This window comes from Salvelinus namaycush, chromosome 5 (assembly GCF_016432855.1).
Source record: "Salvelinus namaycush isolate Seneca chromosome 5, SaNama_1.0, whole genome shotgun sequence".
Taxonomy (NCBI): Eukaryota; Metazoa; Chordata; class Actinopteri; order Salmoniformes; family Salmonidae; genus Salvelinus; species Salvelinus namaycush.
In genome coordinates this window covers 54029362-54050115 of record NC_052311.1, presented here as the reverse complement: position 1 = coordinate 54050115, position 20754 = coordinate 54029362, and the positions used below count along the sequence as shown (strand labels likewise).

At 43.3% G+C, this 20754-nt stretch overlaps 3 protein-coding genes across 3 annotated transcripts; all 3 read right to left on the bottom strand.

Moving 5' to 3' along the window:
* Nucleotides 1-6987: 6987 nt before the first annotated feature.
* Nucleotides 6988-8627, bottom strand: LOC120047189 (C-C chemokine receptor type 5-like). The gene is made up of 3 exons (XM_038992719.1): nucleotides 8590-8627; nucleotides 8316-8387; nucleotides 6988-8032 (listed from the first exon to the last, which is right to left on the bottom strand). Exons 1-3 carry the CDS (start codon nucleotides 8625-8627, stop codon nucleotides 6988-6990), a joined length of 1155 nt encoding a protein of 384 aa, XP_038848647.1.
* A 1750-nt stretch (nucleotides 8628-10377) lies between these two features.
* LOC120047663 (C-C chemokine receptor type 4-like) lies at nucleotides 10378-11415 on the bottom strand. The gene has a single exon (XM_038993212.1). It carries the CDS (start codon nucleotides 11413-11415, stop codon nucleotides 10378-10380), a length of 1038 nt encoding a protein of 345 aa, XP_038849140.1.
* Nucleotides 11416-18769: 7354 nt separating this feature from the next.
* Nucleotides 18770-19898, bottom strand: LOC120047662 (C-C chemokine receptor type 5-like). The gene has a single exon (XM_038993211.1). The coding sequence runs from the start codon at nucleotides 19896-19898 to the stop codon at nucleotides 18843-18845; it is 1056 nt and encodes a 351-aa protein (XP_038849139.1). The 3' UTR covers nucleotides 18770-18842.
* Between the last annotated feature and the right edge of the window lie 856 nt (nucleotides 19899-20754).

Genomic DNA, 20754 nt, shown 5'->3' with positions numbered 1-20754 from the left:
AACCCGCTGCATTTTGGTCCTCCGATCCTTCTCTCCTCTCCTCGTCCGAGGAGGAGGAAGAACTAGACAATCGTTACAGAATCACCCACCAACCTAGGACCAAGCGACGGGGGAGAGCGCAACAAAGAAACCAGGACTCGTGGACATGGGAGCAGATATTTAATGGAGAAGGACCCTGGGCTAAGGCAGGAGAGAATCGCCGCTCTCAGGAAGAGAGGGAGGCAGCTAAAGCCCAGGAGCGGTGGCATGAGGAGGCAGCAAGGAGACGTGGCTGGAAGCCTGTGAGTAAACCCCAAAAATTTCTTGGGGGGGGGGCTAGAAGGGAGAGTGGCGAAGTCAGGTAGGAGACCTGCGCCCACTCCCTGTACTTACCGTGGAGAGCGAGAGTACGGGCAGACACCATGTTACGCAGTAGAGCGCATGGTGTCTCCTGTACTTGTGCACAGCCCGGTGCGGTACATACCAGCTCCTCGTATCGGCCGGGCTAGATTGAGTATTGAGCCGGATGTCATGAAGCCTGCCCTACATATCTGGCCACCAGTACGTCTCCTCGTCTCCTCGGGCCGGCTTACATGGCACCAGCCTTACGCATGGTGTCCCCGGTTCGCCTACATAGCCCGGTGCGGGTTATTCCACCTCCCCGCACTGGTCGTGACGGGGAGCATACAACCAGGTAAGGTTGGGCAGGCTCAGTGCTCAAGGGAGCCAGTACGCCTGCACGGTCCGGTATTTCCGGCGCCACCTCCCCGCCCCAACCCAGTACCACCAGTGCCTACACCACGCACCAGGTTTCCAGTGCGTCTCCAGAGCCCTGTTCCTCCTCCACGCACTCTCCCTGTGGTGTGTGTATCCAGCCAAGTGCCTCCAGTTCCGGCACCACGCACCAAGCCTTATGTGCGTCTCCAGAGCCCTGTACGCACTGTTCCTTCTCCCCGTACTCGCCCTGATGTGCGTGCCCTCAGCCCGGTACCACCAGTGCCGGTACCACGCACCAGGCCTACAGTACGCTTTGAGAGTCCAGTGTGCCCTGTTGCTGCTACCCGCACTAGCCTGAAGGTGCGTAGCTTTAGCCCGGTACCTCCAGTTCCGGCACCACGCACCAGGCCTATAGTGCGTCTCAGCCGGCCAGAGTCTGCCGTCTGCCCAACGGCGCCTGAACTGCCCGTCTGCCCAACGGCGCCTGAACTGCCCGTCTGCCCAACGGCGCCTGAACTGCCCGTCTGCCCAACGGCACCTGAACTGTCCGTCTGCCCAACGCCGTCTGAACTGTCCGTCTGCCAAGCGCCGCATGAACTGCCCGTCTGTACTGAGCCTTCAAAGCCGCCCGTCTGTACTGAGCCTGCAAAGCCGCCCGTCTGCCATGAGCCTTCAGAGCCGTCCGCCAGACAGGAGCCGCTAGAGCCTTCCGCCAGACAGGATCAGCCAGAGCCTTCCGCCAGACAGGATCAGCCAGAGCCTTCCGCCAGACAGGATCAGCCAGAGCCGTCCGCCAGACAGGATCAGCCAGAGCCGTCAGCGAGCCATGACCAGCCAGAGCCGTCAGCGAGCCATGACCAGCCAGAGCCGTCAGCGAGCCATGACCAGCCAGAGCCGTCATCCAGCCATGACCAGCCAGAGCCGTCATCCAGCCATGACCAGCCAGAGCCGTCATCCAGCCATGACCAGCCAGAGCCGTCATCCAGCCATGACCAGCCAGAGCCGTCATCCAGCCATGACCAGCCAGAGCCGTCATCCAGCCATGACCAGCCAGAGCCGTCATCCAGCCATGACCAGCCAGAGCCGTCATCCAGCCATGACCAGCCAGAGCCGTCATCCAGCCAGGATCCGCCAGAGCCGTCATCCAGCCAGGATCCGCCAGAGCCAGCCAGCCAGGATCCGCCAGAGCCAGCCAGCCTGGATCCGTCCCTCAGTCCGGAGCTGCCGTCCCTCAGTCTGGTGTTGTCCCTCATTCTGGTGTTGTCCCTCATTCTGGTGTTGCCCCTCATTCTGGTGTTGTCCCTCATTCTGGTGTTGCCCCTCATTCTGGTGTTGTCCCTCATTCTGGTGTTGTCCCTCATTCCGGTGTTGCCCCTCATTCCGGTGCTGCTCCTTATCCTGGTGATGCCCCTTAATTTAGGTGGGGGTATTTGGAGGGTGGTCATTGTGAGGGGGATAAAGAAGCGGGGATTTATTATGGTGGGATGGGAACCACGCCCAGAGCCTGAGCCACCACCGTGGACAGATGCCCACCCAGACCCTCCCCTAGACTTTTGGTGGTGCGTCCGGAGTTCGCACCTTGAGGGGGGGGTTCTGTCACGTTCCTGACCTGTTTTATGTTATTTTTGTATGTGTTTAGTTGGTCAGGGCGTGAGTTGGGGTGGGCATTCTATGTTTTGTGTTTCTATGTTTAGGTGGTTGGTAATTAGCCTTATATGGTTCTCAATCAGAGACAGGTGTTTGACTTTTCCTCTGATTGAGAATCATATATAGGTTGGCTGTTCACACTGTTTGTTTGTGGGTGATTGTCTTCCGTGTCTGTGTCTGCGCACCACACGGGACTGTTTCGGTTTGTTCGTTCGTTCGTTTTGTTGTAGTCTGTACCTGTTCGTGCGTTCTTCGTGTTTCATGTAAGTTCTCAGAGTTCAGGTCTGTCTACGTTTTCGTTTTGTTATTTTGTAATCATTTCAAGTGTTCTTCGTGTTTCGTCTTCGTCTGTAAATAAATCATTATGTATTCACAACCCGCTGCATTTTGGTCCTCCGATCCTTCTCTCCTCTCCTCGTCCGAGGAGGAGGAAGAACTAGACAATCGTTACACTGACCTTAGAAACCCGTTTTATTTCTCTATTTGGTTAGGTCAGGGTGTGATTGGGGTGGGCATTCTATGTTGTCTATTTCTTTGTTTTTGGCCGAGTATGGTTCCCAATCAGAGGCAGCTGTCTATTGTTGTCTCTGATTGGGGATCATACTTAGGCAGCCCTTTTCCCACTTTCTGTGTGGGATCTTGTCTTTGTTTGTTGCATGGGTTGCACTCCTAAGCGTTTCGTTCGTTGAGTTGTTTACTGTTTTTTTTGGTGGAATATTTTAATAAAGAAAATGTACTCCTACCACGCTGCACCTTGGTCTCATTCGAACGACGGATGTGACAGAAGATCCCACCACCAACGGACCAAGCAGCGTGGTCAGGAGGACTGGACCTGTGAGGAAATCCTGGAGGGAGCAGGACGTAGTAGGTAAAAGGAGTAAGTAGTTGAAAAGTTGCTAATTAGCTAAAATGCTAAAGTTGTCCTCGATGAGATTCGAACTCCCACCCATCCACCCCGACCAACCACCCTACTTTCTTTTTTGCCTTAAGTAACTCTCTGGTTTATGTAACCATACCAAATGTTACATATCATACTAATTTGGGTGTCCCTGATTTACATTTACTATGTTACGTCTAGTCTATGAGACCAGGCTGGCTGATCAAATGTAATAGTAGTACTAGTAGCAGTAGCTACATAATGTGGGGCTGACTCAAAAATGATAAAATATGATATGGACGGTGTTCTTGTATAAGAGTATGAATTTATGAAAAGATTCCACCTCTTTCCTATAGGCCAAAGTTTCAAAGTTTATTTACCACATGCACAGGATACAACAGGTGTAAAACAGTACAGTGGTGTATGAACGACCTAGCCTGATGTTCTTTGGAAAGCTATCTCAGGAATTGATAAATATACCCAAGTGAGCGGACATCTAAGGCAATTGATTCATGAATGGTTCACACCTGATAACCCCAATTGCCCTTTGTGCCCGCTCCCATATCCTGTCATTTTGTATTTATTTGTGATTGTAACACATATACAGGTAGACCAGAGAAGCCACATCACCGATTGGCAATTGACTGGCAACCTTAGAAGCACCTGCTGCTCACTGGTTGTGTAACCGGTGGGAAATGGCTAGCTAGTTAGTGGTGTGCGCTAGTAGCGTTTCAATTGGTGCCGTGACCCAGATCACTGGTTGCTGCGGAAAAGGAGGAGATCAAAGGGGGGTGAGTGTAACCGGTGTGAAATGGCTAGCTAATAGCATTTCAATCTGTGACTTCACTCACTCTGAGACCTTGAAGTAGTTGTTTTCCTTGCTCTGCAAGGGCCGTGGCGTTTGTGGAGCGATAGGCGTCGATGTTGTCAGTTGTTGATGTGTGCAGAGGGTCCCTGGTTCAAGCCCAGGTAGGGGCGAGGAGAGGGACAGAAGCAAAACTGTTACAGGTGCTCATATACAAATGTTGTTCCTGATTAAATAAATGTTTTACCTACTCACTGGAGAAGTCTGTTTAGCCAAAACATCTTTGTACGCTATCCTGATTCAGTAAAATGTATTTTATTTAAAAATTTTATGAAGTCATCTTTGTGACATCCTTTTGAGTGTGGACCCATCACAATTGCTTCCGTATCTGATGCTTTTTAGTGAAATGTAACTTTAAAAAAATATTAGCATGTGTGCAAGATTTGTCCTTTGTTGGTTAGAGTTCTTTGTTGGTTATCTGTAATTACATTAGCAGTATCAGAGCATGACCTTCCCACAGATTTAAAAGCTCTGCCTGCAATTAGCTCTTTTTGAAACAAGTTCAGTAATACTGCTTCTTGCTAAATTGTGCAAAAATGTTTACATGGCACAATCCTCTGTCTTTGTGTTCCTTTATTTTCATTATCTTAGTCCCCCCCATTTTATATTCAGCTTACACAAAACCGTCTGGCTGGCTCAACCCAAAAAATACATTGTTGTGGATTATATTGTCATATGTGTGAAGTTGTGGTTTTATATCGCCATGTAGGCCTGTCAACAGGAAGCGGTAAACAGCTATCTATCTGTGTGTGTTTAGATCACTGGGCTGTTTTAGACTGTAGCCACAGTCCCTATAGTAGGTGAGCCTATTCTAATAGAACTAAGTATACCAAAGGACAGTTAATAATTTCTTCCTTTCAGGTCCAGTTCCAGGCATAAGCTACATCAGCGGTCGCTTAGGGCCCCCGGAAAGCGTTAAGTCTGGACAAAACCTGACACCATCCCTACGGTAAAGCATGGTCGTGGCAGCATCATGCTGTGGGGATGTTTTTCAGCAGCAGGGACTGGGAGACTAGTCAGGATCGAGGGAAAGATGAATGGAGCAAAGTACAGAGAGATCCTTGATGAAAACCTGCTCCAGACCGCTCCGGTCTTATCGTTCCCTTCCTGCCACAGCTTGGGGTGAAGGTTCACCTTCCAACAGGACAATGACTCTAAGCACACAACCAAGACAACGCAGGAGTGGCTTCGGTACAAGTCTCAATGTCCTTGAGTGGCCCAGCCAGAGCCCGGACATGAACCCGATCGAACATCTCTGGAGCGACTTGAAAATAGCTGTGCAGCAACACTCCCCATCCAAACTGACATACTGTAGCTTGAGAGGATCTGCAGAGAAGAATGGGAGAAACTCCCCAAATACAGGTGTCCCAAGCTTGAACCGTCTTACCCAAGAAGACTCGAGGCTGTAATCACTGCCAAAGGTGCTTCAACAAAGCACTGAGTAAAGAGTCTGAATCTTTATTAACGTTTTTTTATTTTGAATACATTTGCAAAAAAATACAAATAAAGTTTTGCTTTGTCATTATGGGGTATTATGTGTAGATTGATGACGAAAAAAAACAATTTAATCCACTTTTAAATAAGGCTGTAAAGTAACAAAATGTGGAAAAAGTCAAGGGGCCTGAATACTTTCCGAATGCACTGTATATATACAGTATATATATTTATATATATATATATAAAAAAGGTTTAGGAACTCTGGTCTCAACTTAATATTGAGAGTAACAATAGTAGAATACAGCAGGTCCAATTTCAAAATTTGGTTGTGCATCAGCAGTTTTTCTCTGTAGTAATTTTGGCCGAATACCGACCGGGCATGCAGGGCACTTGCCCAGGGGCTCTGACCTCCAGGGGGCCCCCATAGGTTTTCTTAGTCATTCTCACTCAGATATGATATTAGCATGGCATAAATCATTACAAAATGTGTAGAATTGCAGGACATTTGCTTTAAAATGCACTTTTTTCTCTCTCACCATGGCAAAGTGAGTAGAATTTCAAGAAATGTGTTATAAAATTGCAACGTTTTCTCTCCGCCCAATGGCAAAATAGCAGAAAACTTACAACATTTTCTTCACACACCATGGCAGAATGTGTAGAATTGCATGAAATTAACTTTAAAACAAAAACAATTGTCTCCACATTTTGGGGGCCACTAAAATATTTTCTTGCAGGTAAAACAGATGAATGTGTTAAAGTCTAAATGTCATCTGCATCCCCATTATAATGATATATAAACATGTTATATAAGACATGTTACAATATTGCAGTGAATCACATTAGGATTAGATTTTGTGTACACATTGTAAGGCACAATCGGTGTCTCACTCTTTGTGGTGAGATTGCTAACAGGTGTAAGAGATATCGGTCTGTGGCGGCACCATCATTCACACATTCTCTAGCACTGACACATGGGAACATCTAGGTCATTGAGTATATCTTGATTACATTATCTTGACAGTACTTTAATTTGAATAATTTGCTACATGCAACAGGGGATGAAGTTACTGTAATACATTTATTTACATAGAATCAAAAAGTATCACTGTATTTACATAGGAAACGTGTGCTAGCAGATTTACAATACATTTTAAAAGAAAATGATGACTTTGCAAAATGTGCCAAAAATATTCAAATAGATATACTGTACTAGAGAAAATACTGTACAAAGGGAAATTAAATGGTTTGTGGAATTTATATTGATTGGGTTGATTTCTGTAAAAATCAACCCCCTGGTGTGAAACTCTGAGATGAGTGACAATTTCCTGACTTTGCCATGCACCTGAATCAGAGCCTATTATTTTCGGATGATTGCATTTGAAACTGGATTTGGTATTTACATATGTATTGGAATGAACAGTACATGTGATGTTAGATGTATTTGTCTTTGCAGTTAAGTTTCTGTTCACACGTCAATAGACCTCTCGTCCACGCTAGTGGCCTGTGAGTAGACAGATCCTGTCCTCGAGGCTCTGAAGTCCCAGGGCAGGTAGTTTTTCATGAACTGACACATCCTGCAGGGAGCCTTGTTAATCAGTCTTATGAGAGGCCTTCTAAACTTCTGCCCCACAAACACATAGAGGATGGGATTCAGGCAGCTATGGGAGTAGGCCATGGCCTCTGTGATCTGTAGAGTGAGTCTGATGGCTTTGCTACTCTCACAGCTTGAGTAGACCTCACTTAACTCCAAGGCCTTGAAAAATGACGTCATGTTGTACGGAGTCCAGCAGCAGAAAAACACCACAACCACAATGAGAATGAGTCTGATGGCCTGCTTTTTGGAGGATGTACAACTGAGCAGCCTTCTCACTATCTGTGTGTAGCAAAACCCCATGATGACGAGGGGGATTAGCAGACCAAGTGTGTTCATTTTGAAAAGGCCAAAAATTCCCCAAGTGTGTCCATCATAGACAGGGCGACAATTTTCTTTCTCGTTGTGTTTCTCCACTTTAAGAAACAGTGCCTCAGGAAACGAGGCCAGGAATCCAGCCAGCCAGGTCACGACAGCAGCGATGGCCCCGTACTTCCGTGTTCTGGCTCTCATGGCGTACACAGCATGGACTATGGCCAGGTACCTGTCCACACTCATCAGGGTGACGAAGAAGATGCCACTGTAGAAGCTAATGTGGTAGGCGCCGAGTACCACTTTGCACATGACGTCACCAAACACCCACTGATCTGTAGCGTGGTGGGCCAGGAAAGGCAAGGTGCAGACCAGGAGCAGGTCAGCCAAGGCCAGGTTCAGGAGACACACATCAGTCATGCTGCATAGTTTCACCCCCATCAGGATGACCCACAAGACCAGAACGTTCCCCAGAAACCCCAGGATGAAGAAGAGGGAGTACAGCACTGGCAGGAAGCTGGCTCCGTGTGGCTTGTACTTGCAAACACCATCGTCATAGTCACTATAGTCGTATGTGGTTACTTCAAATGCGTCTGCAAAATGTGTGCTGTAAAAGATCAGACGAGGAGAATGAACCAAGCAGCAATGATAAGAATGAGCATTCTTAAAGCCACAATCTGAAAGTTGTGCTTATTATCAAAATGTGGTCCACCAACAACAATATTTACAGTACAATGGAGTAAATGCAAATAGTACTTTATTTCTATGAGCAACATTTCATTTTTGAAAACATGATTGGAAGATTGGGGCAGAAATCTTGTATCACCAATTGTACTCTTTCCTCAAAATGTGTGTTTCTAAAAGTCAAGACATTTTAGACCTTAACTTACCCATATGCATAACTGGATGAATTCCCATTCTCAACACTCACAGAGCTGCAGGGAATGGTCGTGGTGTTCCCCCTGAAATTCATTACCAATGATTTGAGCTTCTCAATTACAGGCGCATGTATCAATGGCCCATTTTGTACAGCATAAAATATGACATTACATTATTTACAGCAATGATGTAATTATTATAAGTTATTATGATAAATGTATTAATTGATGACACTATTAATATTCAAATAGAGCTATTTGTCAAATAAAACATATAAAGTCCCACCTTGCCGTGGTGTGAACAGGAAATCCAGTGATATTCATCCCTGAAATAAAATGTAAAAAATGACCAATGAAATTGTTTTGATTTATTCATTGCTAATTACAGGACTGCAATTCATTTTATGAAATTTGCTAATAAAATTACATTAAAAAAATAAATAAATGAAAATAACTTGAATGGCAAGTGTTGAAGTGTTGAAGATTCAAGATACTGTACAACACTATGCACAGAAGAGTAACTTTTGCAAAGCATCCTAAAGCCAACCCTCACATTCAGTAAGCATAATATACTCACTGTCAAACTGGGTTGAGTTGTCTCTCTGAGTGTGACACTAGTTCTGGGGGCCGCAGTGACTCTTAACAAGGTGGGTGATCAAGGGAACCTATATCTGCAGGGTTTTTTTCTCCAACAGATGTGTTTGGCAGGGGTGGGGGGTGGTGTGGGCGGGTAGATGTGGCCAAACTATACTGCATAGCTGAGTGCAGATTTAAGTCCAAAAGGCATGCATTTGTACCTGCACATTCCCTGTGCATCATGAATGCTTGGACCACTACAGGAAGCTGGAGGAATCCATGCTGCAGGTGTAGTTTATTGAACACTGTGGACCCTTTTTCAAGATCATTAATGTATTATCTTTTTTGAACAGAGGAGTGCCACTACTCCCAAAAGCTTGATCTGTGCAGCAGACATGCAGACCAAGCAGGATATCCTGTAGAAGACGCATACTCATAGTGTTGCTCAGGCAACTAACTTTACTGAGAAGTGGTTAGCTGAAGACTGAAATAATTTTGAGTCATGACTGAGAGATGCATTAGTTCTAGCATCATTGCTAGCATTCAATTGTCAAAATATGGTGACTGCTGATATACTTCCTGTCTTTGAACAATTAAAATCGATTTTATGATGACTAGATTGATATGTGTGTTTTCTGGATCCAAACAATTAAACAATTAAAGTAAACCTACTGTAAAGACGATTTGAGCCTATTGACAGATATAGCAGGATTGTTGTCTGTCTCATCTTTGAATTTAGCATCTTCAACTGAATAAAATATATTGTGGTGCAGATTGGATTATAGGGGGGTACAGCAGCAGCATAAAATGACAACACAATGCAGAATAAATATGTTTCAGCACAACAAAATTCACAGGCTTATTTATTGAGAAACCCCCCCAGAAAGGAACACAAATACCTACTCAGCCAACAAAGTTCAAAATAATTCAAAAGGTCAAATTCCTGATTTGATGTCCAAGTTCAAGTTAATACCAAAACAGGTCCTCAATCAAAGGAGGGTCAAAATTCTACCAAAATAATATTTGGCCAGCAAATGTAGCCAATGAGTAGCCAGATAGCCACCGGCCATCCAGCAGCAGTCCTCTGGCCACAACCCTGCCCCTGGTTGTGTTTTAATGTTATAACAAAAATGTGTATATACAATAAGAATACAATTTTGATCATCTCTATGCAAAACATATTGATATTATGCTATAGCAAAAATTTGTGCAGGCCTGTACTGTACATGAAATAAGTACATTGGTAATCAAAACATCCCATCCCAACAGCCCATCACCCTTTAGCAAATAGTCATCAAAATACATTTAAAGTTAAATATTATACAGTTACACTTAATTTATATGCAAGTCTGTGTTCAGAAGAATACTTCATTATTCCATACGACACAGAAATTGGTCTTCTGCTCTACTTGCTGCTTTCCAACTGAAGTGTTTTTTGTCAATGAAAATGCATCAAATAGGTTTTCAGCAATGTACTGCTGAAAGACGATACTTCCAATCACACAGGTGTGTTAGAAGTCTCGTTTTCTGATCCTCTGCTGCTCATCATTGCATGTTTGCTGAGCTTTTTACACAGCGGATATCTAGAGAGCACAGTGCCCAAACACTTTCTGAATTTCTCTCCTACAAAAGCATAAATGACTGGGTTGACACAGCAGTGAGCCAGCGCTATGGTTTCTGTCACCTCCATAGCTGTATCAAGCTGCGTTGAAGCCTCACAGCTATTCCCAATGTCAAACATCTGAAGGGTCTGGAGGAAAACCACAACGTTGTAAGGGACCCAGGAGACTACAAACACACCCACGATGGCGAATATCAGTTTCATGGCCCTGTCTTTTTTGGAGTTCCTTAACCTCTGTAGTACAGTGAGAATACTGATGTAACAAAAGACCACTATGGGCAGACATAGGACGAGCCCCACTCCGTTTTCACCAAAATTCCTGAACAACTTCCATGTCTTCTCTGTGTCCTCTGGGTAAATCCGCTGGCAACTTGTACCACTGTTCTCGTCATTCTCCCTCACCACCGCTACGAAGATGGCCTCAGGGAGAGCAGCGCTGATGGACGCTACCCAGACGATGATGCTCGCCAGCGCTCCGTAGCGCAGCGTCCTGGCCCTCATGGCGGCCACGGCGTGAACGATCGCCAGGTAGCGATCCACACTCATCAGGGTCACAAACAGGATGCTGCTGTAGAAGCCCACCTGGTAGACACCAGCCATGATCTTACACGGACTGTCCCCTTCAAACTCATGGCCCTGGGCTTGGTAGGCCCAGAGAGGCAGAGAGAGAGCGAGGAGCAGGTCAGATAGTGCTAGGTTCAGCAGACAGATGTCTGTCATGGTCTTCAGTTTCATGTACTTGAGGAGGACCCAGAGCACCAGACTGTTGCCTGTCAGACCCAGGGTGAACACCAGGTAGAAGAGAATGGGCTGGTAGTTGGACCCTTGGGTTAGACTGGTGCCAGTGCTACAGGGGCTGCCATAGTTGTCATGGCCACAGTAATCGTCTGTGCTGGTGGCCTCAGTTGTGTTCATCTTACTGAGGAAAAAAGGATGGTGTGAATTGTTAGTTAACAATCAATGCTGTATTGTGTGCATCCTATTGTCATAGAGATCCTATTAAATTACTACTAGGGCTATGTCATAAACACTCAAATTTCCAGAATGGGTTTAAATGGAAGCCATATTGGTCAAGGAGAAATCCAAACCAGTCTTATTGGAATGAATGGCAGTAGAGGCATAATCCTGATTTTACATATGTGGAAATGTGATATCAGAACCACATGTTAAAGGCATATGATATTAGAAATTGTGCAATATAATTATTGTCAATCTAAAATATGAACATATAATTATAAACACAGTTTATAAGGGTTTTATGTCAAGTTTCTGTATAAATAGCCTCTAAAACCAGACCAGCCACCCAGACAGCTGATGAAACTGAGGAGTATTTCTGTCTGTAATAAAGCCCTTTTGTGGGGAAAAACTCATTCTGATTGGCTGGGCCTGGCTCCCCAGTGGGTGGTCCTGGCTCCCAAGTGGGTGGGTCTATGCCCTCCAAGGCCCACCCATGGCTCCGCCCCTGCCCAGTCATGTGAAATCCATAGATTAGGGTCTAACAAATTTATTTCAATTGACTGATTTCCTTATATGAACAGTAACTCAGTAAAATCGTTGTTGCATGTTGCGTTTATATTTTTGTTCAGTAAGTATGTCAACAGTCTATAAATGTCACTATAGAAGTTGGTGCGGACAGCCCAGTACATCACTGGGGCCGAGCTCCCTGCCATCCAGGATCTCAATATGAGGCAATGTGAAAGGAAAATGGTTAGACTCCAGCCACCCAAGCCATAGACTCTTCTCTCTCCCTTCGGCACACCAAGTGGTACCGGAGCAACAAGTCTGACACCAACAGGCTCCGGAACAGCTTCTATCCCCCAAGCCATAAGACTGCTAAATAGCTAACAAAATGGCTACACAGACTATTTGCAATGAGCCTTTTATTGTATTTACATTTTTACACTGACTCTACACACTCACTCACACTGACCCTCCAACACACACACAACCACCATTTGCTCACACACACATAACACACACACACATTCATACTGACTACACACACGCATACACACTCACATAAAATCATCATATACACTGCTGCTACTCTGTTTATCATATATCCTGACGCCTAGTCACCTTACCCCTACAGTGGCTTGTGAAAGTATTCACCCCCCCTTCGCATTTTTCCAGTTTGTTGTCTTACGACCTGGAAGTAAAATAGATTTTTTGGGGGTTTGTATCATTTGATTTACACAACATGCCTACCACTTTGAAGTTGCAAAATATTTTTTATTGTGAAACAGACAAGAAATAAGACAAAAAAACAGAAAACTTGAGCATGCATAACTATTAACCCCCCCAAAGTCAATACTTTGTAGAGCCACCTTTTGCAGCAATTACAGCTGCAAGTCTCTTGGGGTATATCTCTATAAGCTTGGCACATCTAGCCACTGGGATTTTTGCCCATTCTTCAAGGCAAAACTGCTCTAGCTCCTTCAAGTTGGATGGGTTCCGCTGGTGTACAGCAATCTTTAAGTCATACCACAGATTCTCAATTGGATTGAGGTCTGGGCTTAGACTAGGCCATTCCAAGACATTTAAATGTTTCCTCTTAAACCAATCGAGTGTTGCTTTAGCAGTATACTTAGGGTCATTGTCCTGCTGGAAGGTGAACCTCCGTCCCAGTCTCAAATCTCTGGAAGACTGAAACAGGTTTCCCTCAAGAATTTCCCTGTATTTAGCGCCATCCATCATTCCTTCAATTCTGACCAGTTTTCCAGTCCCTGCTGATGAAAAACATCACCACAGCATGATGCTGCCACCACCATGCTTCACTGTTTGGATTGGGTTCTCTGGGTGATGAGAGGTGTTGGGTTTGCGCCAGACATAACGTTTTCCTTGATGGCCAAAGAGTTCAATTTTAGTCTCATCTGACCAGAGTACCTTCTCCATATGTTTGGTCTCCCACATGCCTTTTGGCGAACACCAAATGTTTGCTTATTTCTTTCTTTAAGCAATGGCTTTTTTCTGGCCACTCTTCCGTAAAGCCCAGCTCTGTGGAGTGTACGGCTTAAACTGGTCCTATGGACAGATACTCCAATCTCCGTTGTGGAGCTTTGCAGCTCCTTCAGGGTTATCTTTGGTCTCTTTGTTGCCTCTCTGATTAATACCCTCCTTGCCTGGTCTGTGAGTTTTGGTGGGCGGCCCTCTCTTGGGAGGTTTGTTGTGGTGCCATATTCTTTAAAAAAATTAATAATGCATTTAATGGTGCTCCGTGGGATGTTCAAAGTTTCGGATATCTTTTTATAATCCAACCCTTATTTGTACTTCTCCACAACTTTGTCCCTGACCTGTTTGGAGAGCTCCTTGGTCTTCGTGGTGCCACTTGCTTGGTGGTGCCCCTTGCTTAGTGGTGTTGCAGATTCTAGGGCCTTTCAGAACAGGTGTATATATACTGAGATTGTGTGACAGATCATGTGACACTTAGATTGCACACAGGTAGACTTTATTTAACTAATTATGTGACCTCTGAAGGTAATTGGTTGCACCAGATCTTATTTAGGGTCTTCATAGCAAAGGGGGTGAATACATATGCACGCAGCACTTTCAGTTTTTTTTTTGTTATAATTTTTTATAACAAGTTTTTTTCTTCATTTCATTTCACTTCACCAATTTTGACTATTTTGTGTATGTCCATTACATGAAATCCAAATAAAAATACATTTAAATTACAGGTTGTAATGCAACAAAACAGGAAAAATGCCAAGGGAGATGAATACTTTTGCAAGGCACTGTATACATATCTACCCCTACCACTCCAGTATCCCTGCACATTGTATACTGTATATGGTATTGGCTCTGACCCTGTATATAGCTTACTTACTTTCTCGTGTTCTTCTTATTTCTATTTCTCGTGTGTTTTTGTTCTACTTTACTTTATTTTATGGTACTACTGGTATCGATTACTGCATTGTTGGGAAAGAGCTTGCAAGAAAGGCATTTCACTGTACTTGTGCACTGTACTTGTGCACAATAAAACTTGAAAAGGTTTTTGTTTTCTTGGAAAGCTAGGAGTGCCATTATGTGATACAATATACGCACTTGTTGCATTTACAACGTGTCTAAGTCCTATCATCAACTGATATCAGCCAGTGTATGGATGTGGATTGACTGCATTGTTTGAATAGAATTTGAAAAATGTATGGAATCATTCCTCTCGAACTGTCTGGCTAGCTAGCTAACAAACATACAGTGCAGAAACATTCTTTAAATTCATTATTTTACACATATCTTATCCCCCCTGACCAAAATGGCTGGCTTTTATCCCATCATTAGAAGGTTAATGTCCATTCTAGTATTCTAGTTCCTAATTCTATGCCTTTTGTTCTGAATGGTTACCTGCACACAGCCAGAGATTATAAAATCGTATGTTACTTCAAATGTTAATGCTATTATTTGTCACTCATCCTCCAATGTACTCCATTATGGTATCATACTTGTATTACGTAATACTTTAGCAACATGTAAACTATAAGTTTACATGGTAACTGTGTTTTAACTTGGGTAATGATTCTTTCATATTAATTACAATGCTTTCAAATGAATCACAGAGTGTAATGATACATTTTAAAACACCATGATGACTGATATGAAGAGAAATGGGTAATTCGAAACAACCTTTGGGAATTAACCTAATTTACATACTTGGAGATGACAAAGAAACAGCCCCTTATAATACATCTTCAGAAATCTTATGTCTAACAAGGCATTTATTACTGTCGTTGTCAAGGTTATGTAAGCTGAATACTGACATTTTTTTGTTCTAAGAACAGCTAAAAAGCCTTGACACGCTCATTATTTCTTTTAAAAGCTGTTACCCCGTAGGGCCATATTAATGTACTAATACAATGTCTTGTTTAAAACAAAATGTTTCAAAATTAAAAAATTACATTTTCAAAACTATACTTTTTCCCTCACAATGTATGTATTGACAGATACAAAAACAAGTATTGGATCTGAAGACTATTTCTACATCCTCTTTAATCCTAACCAGAATCAAACCACAACCCAAACCACAATCACCTGTTAAATACTGACACCCCCTGTTTACCGACCCCATTTTGTAGTTCCTGTGAGGCTAACACCCCTTCACAGACTGTCTATGCCTGCGTATATATTTGTAGGCTGTATGTCTATATGCACGCTATCATGAAGTGAAAATATATTTTATTTACCCCAATCTCTTCTTTTCTGATGTACAGGTTGAATGCTGTAACCTTCCCTCTGGTGACAACGTGTGTGCTGGTTGAAACAGTCTGGCCGGGAAACAACTCTTTTTCTCTACTCTATTCTTTTGTACCAATGACTGCAACTTTTTTCTAGTAAGGTGTGCTCTAGATAACTATTTTCTTTGCATTGCTGCATTGAGCAGGCTGAGGTGTGAGTGTGGATTTCCTGTAATGGCCCTCTAACTAAATGTCTGGGAATGAGTGTGGGTGAGGGAAACATCACCAAACATACAGATATCTGTCACGCATGTAGATGCTGCTTTGAACTGCTCTTCAGATGGAAAGATACACATGAATAGAGTACATCTTAAACATCTTAGAAAGTAAATTCCGTAACTTTCATACCTGGATGTAGTCCTGTGTGGGTTATGTCTGTAGTAGTAGAAGGAGGTTGAGGTTAGAGAGTTAGGCTGGTAACCGAAGGGTTGCCGGTTTGAATCTCAGGGCTGATGGGGAAATCTGGTGCGAGTGTGCCGGCAACCACAGAGTTGCTGGCATCAGAACCTCATGTGCCGCCTGCTGCCGTTGTGCCCTTGAGCAAGGCACTTCATCTTTTACATGATTTAGGGGCACTGCTCTGGGCTTTTTCCAGCCTCTTGTGCTTATCTTACAATAGTTTGCTTCCATATTAGATGAGGTTTGACAATACGCGTTTCGTAGAAAGATCCGTTCAACAATGCATTTTCTGTGGTTTAACGAGATTGGCTGGCCATTTACTTTCCTTAACACTTCTGTTTTCTGAGTCGCACTTCCTTATTTCATGTAATCTATGTCAAGGCTATGTCCCTGTGTTGTTTTAGTTGTTTTGGTGTGAAGTGATGTTTCTCTGTGCATGTAGACCATGCTGAATAAGTTAACATCAAGTAAAGGTGCAGGTGGGAAATGTCACTGAACAAGATTTTCTAAATGCCCATTACATACAGAATATCTTATACCATGAACAAACTATCAAAAGTGTGGTTTGAAATAAAAAAGAAAACATGTTATTGAAGACAAGGTAAAAATTAAGACAAGGTAATCACAAATCCTAGCCAGTCATGTATATAAGTTTCATGCCACATCTTAGTGTGTTGTCTATTTACAAAACAGCAGTCTCAGCTTTTTTATTTGTGATTTTTTTAAAACAGACAGCAGTGTTGTGACATTTATTAGTCCCCCTCAAAAAAACACAGCATAGCTTTGTGGTTAGCTTGTTAAAAAGCAAACGCCCCAGTCAGGTTTCTGTCACATTCTTAGAAGAAAAAAGCTATAACATACAAACTCAAAAATGGAAGAAAAAAGGTGAATCAATCTTTACATTTTTTAACAAATATAACTATAAGTATTCAGACACCTTGACTTTTTCCACGTTTTGTTACATTACAGCCTTCTTCTAAAATTGATTCAATAGTTTCCCCCTCATCAATCTACACACAATACCGCATAATGAAAAAGTAAAAACTGTTTTTATTGCAAATTGAAAAAAACAAAAAACGGAAATATCACATTTACATAAGTATTCAGACCCTTTACTCAGTACTTTGTTGAAGCACCTTTGGCAGCGATTACAGCCTCGAGTCTTCTTGGGTATGATGCTTGGCACACCTGTATTTGGGGAGTTTCTCCCATTCTTTTCTGCAGATCCTCTCAAACTCTGTCAGGTTGGATAGGGAGCGTTGCTGCACAGCTATTTTCAGGTCTCTCCAGAGATGTTAGATCGGGTTCAAGTCCGGGCGCTGGCTGGGTCACTCAGGGACATTCAGAAACTTGTCCTGAAGCCACTCCAGCATTTTCTTGGCTGTGTGCTTAGGGTTGTTGTCCTGTTGGAAGGTGAACCTTCACCTCAGTATGAGGTCCTGAGCACTCTGGAGACGGTTTTCATTAAGGATCTCTCTGTACTCCGTTGATCTTTCCCTCGATCCTGACTAGTCTCCCAGTCCCTGCCGCTGAAAAACATCCCCACAGCATGATACCGCCACCACCATGCTTCACCGTAGGGATGGTGCCAGGTTTCCTCCAGACGTGACACTTGGCATTCAGGCCAAATAGTTCAATCTTGGTTTCATCAGACCAGAGAATCTTGTTTCCCATGGACTGAGAGTCCTTTAGGTGCCTTTTGGAAAACTCCAAGTGGAAAACTGTCACGTGCATTTTACTGAGGAGTGGCTTCCATTTGGCCACTCTACTATAAAAGGCCTGATTGGTTTAGTGCTGCAGAGATGGTTGTCCTTCTGGAAGGTTCTTCCATCTCCACAGAGGAACTCTGGAGCTCTGTCAGAGTGACCATCAGGTTCTTGGTCACCTCTCTGACCAAGGCCCTTCTCCCTCGATTGCTCTGTTTGGCCAGGCGGCCATCTCTAGGAAGAGTCTTGGTGTTTCCAAAGTTCTTCAATGCTGCAGAAATGTTCCAGATCTCTGCCTCGACACAATCCTGTCCAACCTCATGGCTTGGTTTTTGCTCTGACATGCACTGTCAACTGTGGGATCTTACAGAGACAGGTTTGTGCCTTTCCAAATCATGTCGTATCAATTGAATTTACCACAGGTGGACTCCAATCAAGTTGTAGAAACATCTCAAGGATGATCAATGGAAACAGGATGCACCTGAGCTCAATTTCAAGTTTCATAGCAAAGGGTCTGAATACTTGTGTAAATAAGGTATTTCTGTTTTTATTTTTAATAAATTAGCAAAAATTTGAAAATGCCTATTTTCACTTCGTCGTTATTGGGTTTTGTGTGTAGATTGATGAGGTGTTGATGTTAAAAACATTTAATTTAATCAATTTTAGAATAAGGCTGTAACGTAACAACATTTGGAAAAAGGGAAGGGTTCTGAATACTTTTCGAATGCACTGTACATAATGTCAATTTCTTTACTTTTTTCGCACTTCACACAATACCACATGAGGACACAACTAACACTCTTTAAAGGGATCTATCAACAAAGGAATTGGAGCATGTTAAGATACAAAAGAGCAACTGATATCTACAGTATCTACTGTAAGCATAGATTCACAGCTAGGGTTGCTGAGTGCCACACTTTCAAAGAAATCCCCCTTTTCCTTACATCTTTTACTGTCTTTTCCCTTCTCAGAGTTTTTATATTCGAATTGTGTCTGCATACAAGTCAAACTACAGCAGTTTTGTAGATGATATTTCAGAAGACCTGGAATAGACTGAGATATTTCGTTCAGACAACCCACTAACATGAGGCCTGGCAAAGCACATTGGCATCCATTTTCTTAGTAACTTCAGGACAAGACTCATGAATTTCTGCCCTACAAAGGCGTAGATGATCGGATTCAAACAACAGTGTGTGAACGCTAGCACCTCTGTCCACTGCATTGCCAGGTCTATGTTCTTGTGAGTTGTACAGTCCCCAAAATAGCTCTGGGTCTCCAGATAACGCAGGAGAATGACCACATTGTATGGGGTCCAAAAGCAGAAAAAGACCACTAGTATGATGATTATCAGTTTGATGGCTTTGTGCTTTTTGGTGGTTTTGATATTGACTAACATCGGAACGATTCTGGAATAGCAGATCACCATGACGGAGAGAGGGAGAAGTAGACCCAAGACATTCATCTCTAAATAAGAAACCTGGCGCCACATGCTACCCTCTGGATACTCTGGTTTACATGTTGTAAGCCCGGACTCATTATTTATTTTTGTGAAGATGATTGTAGGCAGAGAGGCACAGAGACTGAGAGCCCACATGAACAGAGACAGAGTGACCCCTACTCTGACTGATCTGAACCTGGGCATTTTGTGAGCGTGGACTATGACCACATAGCGATCCACTGTCAAGATCACCATGAAGAAGATGCTGCCATAAAACCCAAGCATGTACAGTCCGGTTACCAGTCGGCACATAAAGTCCCCCAGGAGCCACTCGGCTGCAGTGGCGTAGTGGGACCAGAAAGGCAGGGAGATGATGAAGAAAAGGTCAGACAGAGCCAGGTTGAAGAGACAGAGGTCTGTCATGCTTCTGATACTCCTAAACTTCACCAGGACACAGACAACAAGGCCGTTACCGATGAAGCCCACGATGAAGACCAGGCTGTAGAGTGTAGGCAGAAACACCCGTCCAAACTCCTTCACATTGGCATTGTTGCAGGGCTCTGATCTATATAACCCTTCTGTATCATCGTAGTAGGAGGAATAGCTATATTCTGTTGTTGGCTCCATTTCCTTGTCTGTAGAAAGACAGAAATAGTATTGTTATTAGTCAAGGTGGTGTGCTTTCATTCAAAATCAACCTGAATAGTCAACGTGGCAATCTGCAGTTCAAACAATTAAAAAGGAGCCACCCCGCCACTGTTTGGTTAAACAGCTGAGGGATGGGGCTGGAGAAATGGAACCACTAATTCTAATAATAATTTTTTACTTGTTCAAGTTTGTAATGGAAATGTGTTTCTTGCATATCCTAACTCCCCCTGACATACATGCAGGAGTGGGGTCACGGCCAGGGTCAACATTGTCCAGGGCCTCTGGAGCAATTGGGGTTAGGTGTCTTGCTCAAGGGCACTGCGACAGATGTATAACCTTGTTGGCTCCATATTCATATACATACTGTAGCTATGGATGCAAAGACTGACCATCCATGAGATCAACACTATAGTTTTTAAGCTATACAGTGTTTGTTTACAAACAATGGAGTGAAACAATCTTATATTTTACATTTCTGTTGGTGTACAACAGTTTATATGAATGATAAGATATGTTTTACATTTATTTTATCTTTATTTATACAGGTTTTTTTCTCATTGAGATAATATCTCTTTTCCAAGAGAGACCTGGTCCAATAGCAGCAAGGGGAACAAAGTTTCAGACAAAACTTACATACACTAACACAACATTAAACAAAACTATAAACACACATACAGTACAACAATTACATATTACATTAAAAACACAAACATCTTGACTAAAAACAGCTGGCCTAAAAACAATTACACTCTTCTATGATATATACATCGATCAAGTGTTTAAACTCCACCAACGAAACTAGATCATCACATTTTAAAATGTTCAGGAGACAATT

What these genes read in the sequence shown, in the direction of transcription:
- LOC120047189 (XM_038992719.1), bottom strand. Translation starts at nt 8,627, where the DNA reads ATGAATATCACTGGATTTCCTGTTCACACCACGGCAAG. An exon ending in CCTGTTCACACCACGGCAAG is followed by an intron (nt 8,388 to 8,589) that starts GTGGGACTTTAT and finishes AATGAATTTCAG; the next exon opens with GGGGAACACCACGACCATTC. An exon ending in TCATCCAGTTATGCATATGG is followed by an intron (nt 8,033 to 8,315) that starts GTAAGTTAAGGT and finishes GATCTTTTACAG; the next exon opens with CACACATTTTGCAGACGCAT.
- LOC120047663 (XM_038993212.1), bottom strand. Translation starts at nt 11,415, where the DNA reads ATGAACACAACTGAGGCCACCAGCACAGACGATTACTGTGGCCATGAC.
- LOC120047662 (XM_038993211.1), bottom strand. Translation starts at nt 19,898, where the DNA reads ATGGAGCCAACAACAGAATATAGCTATTCCTCCTACTACGATGATACA.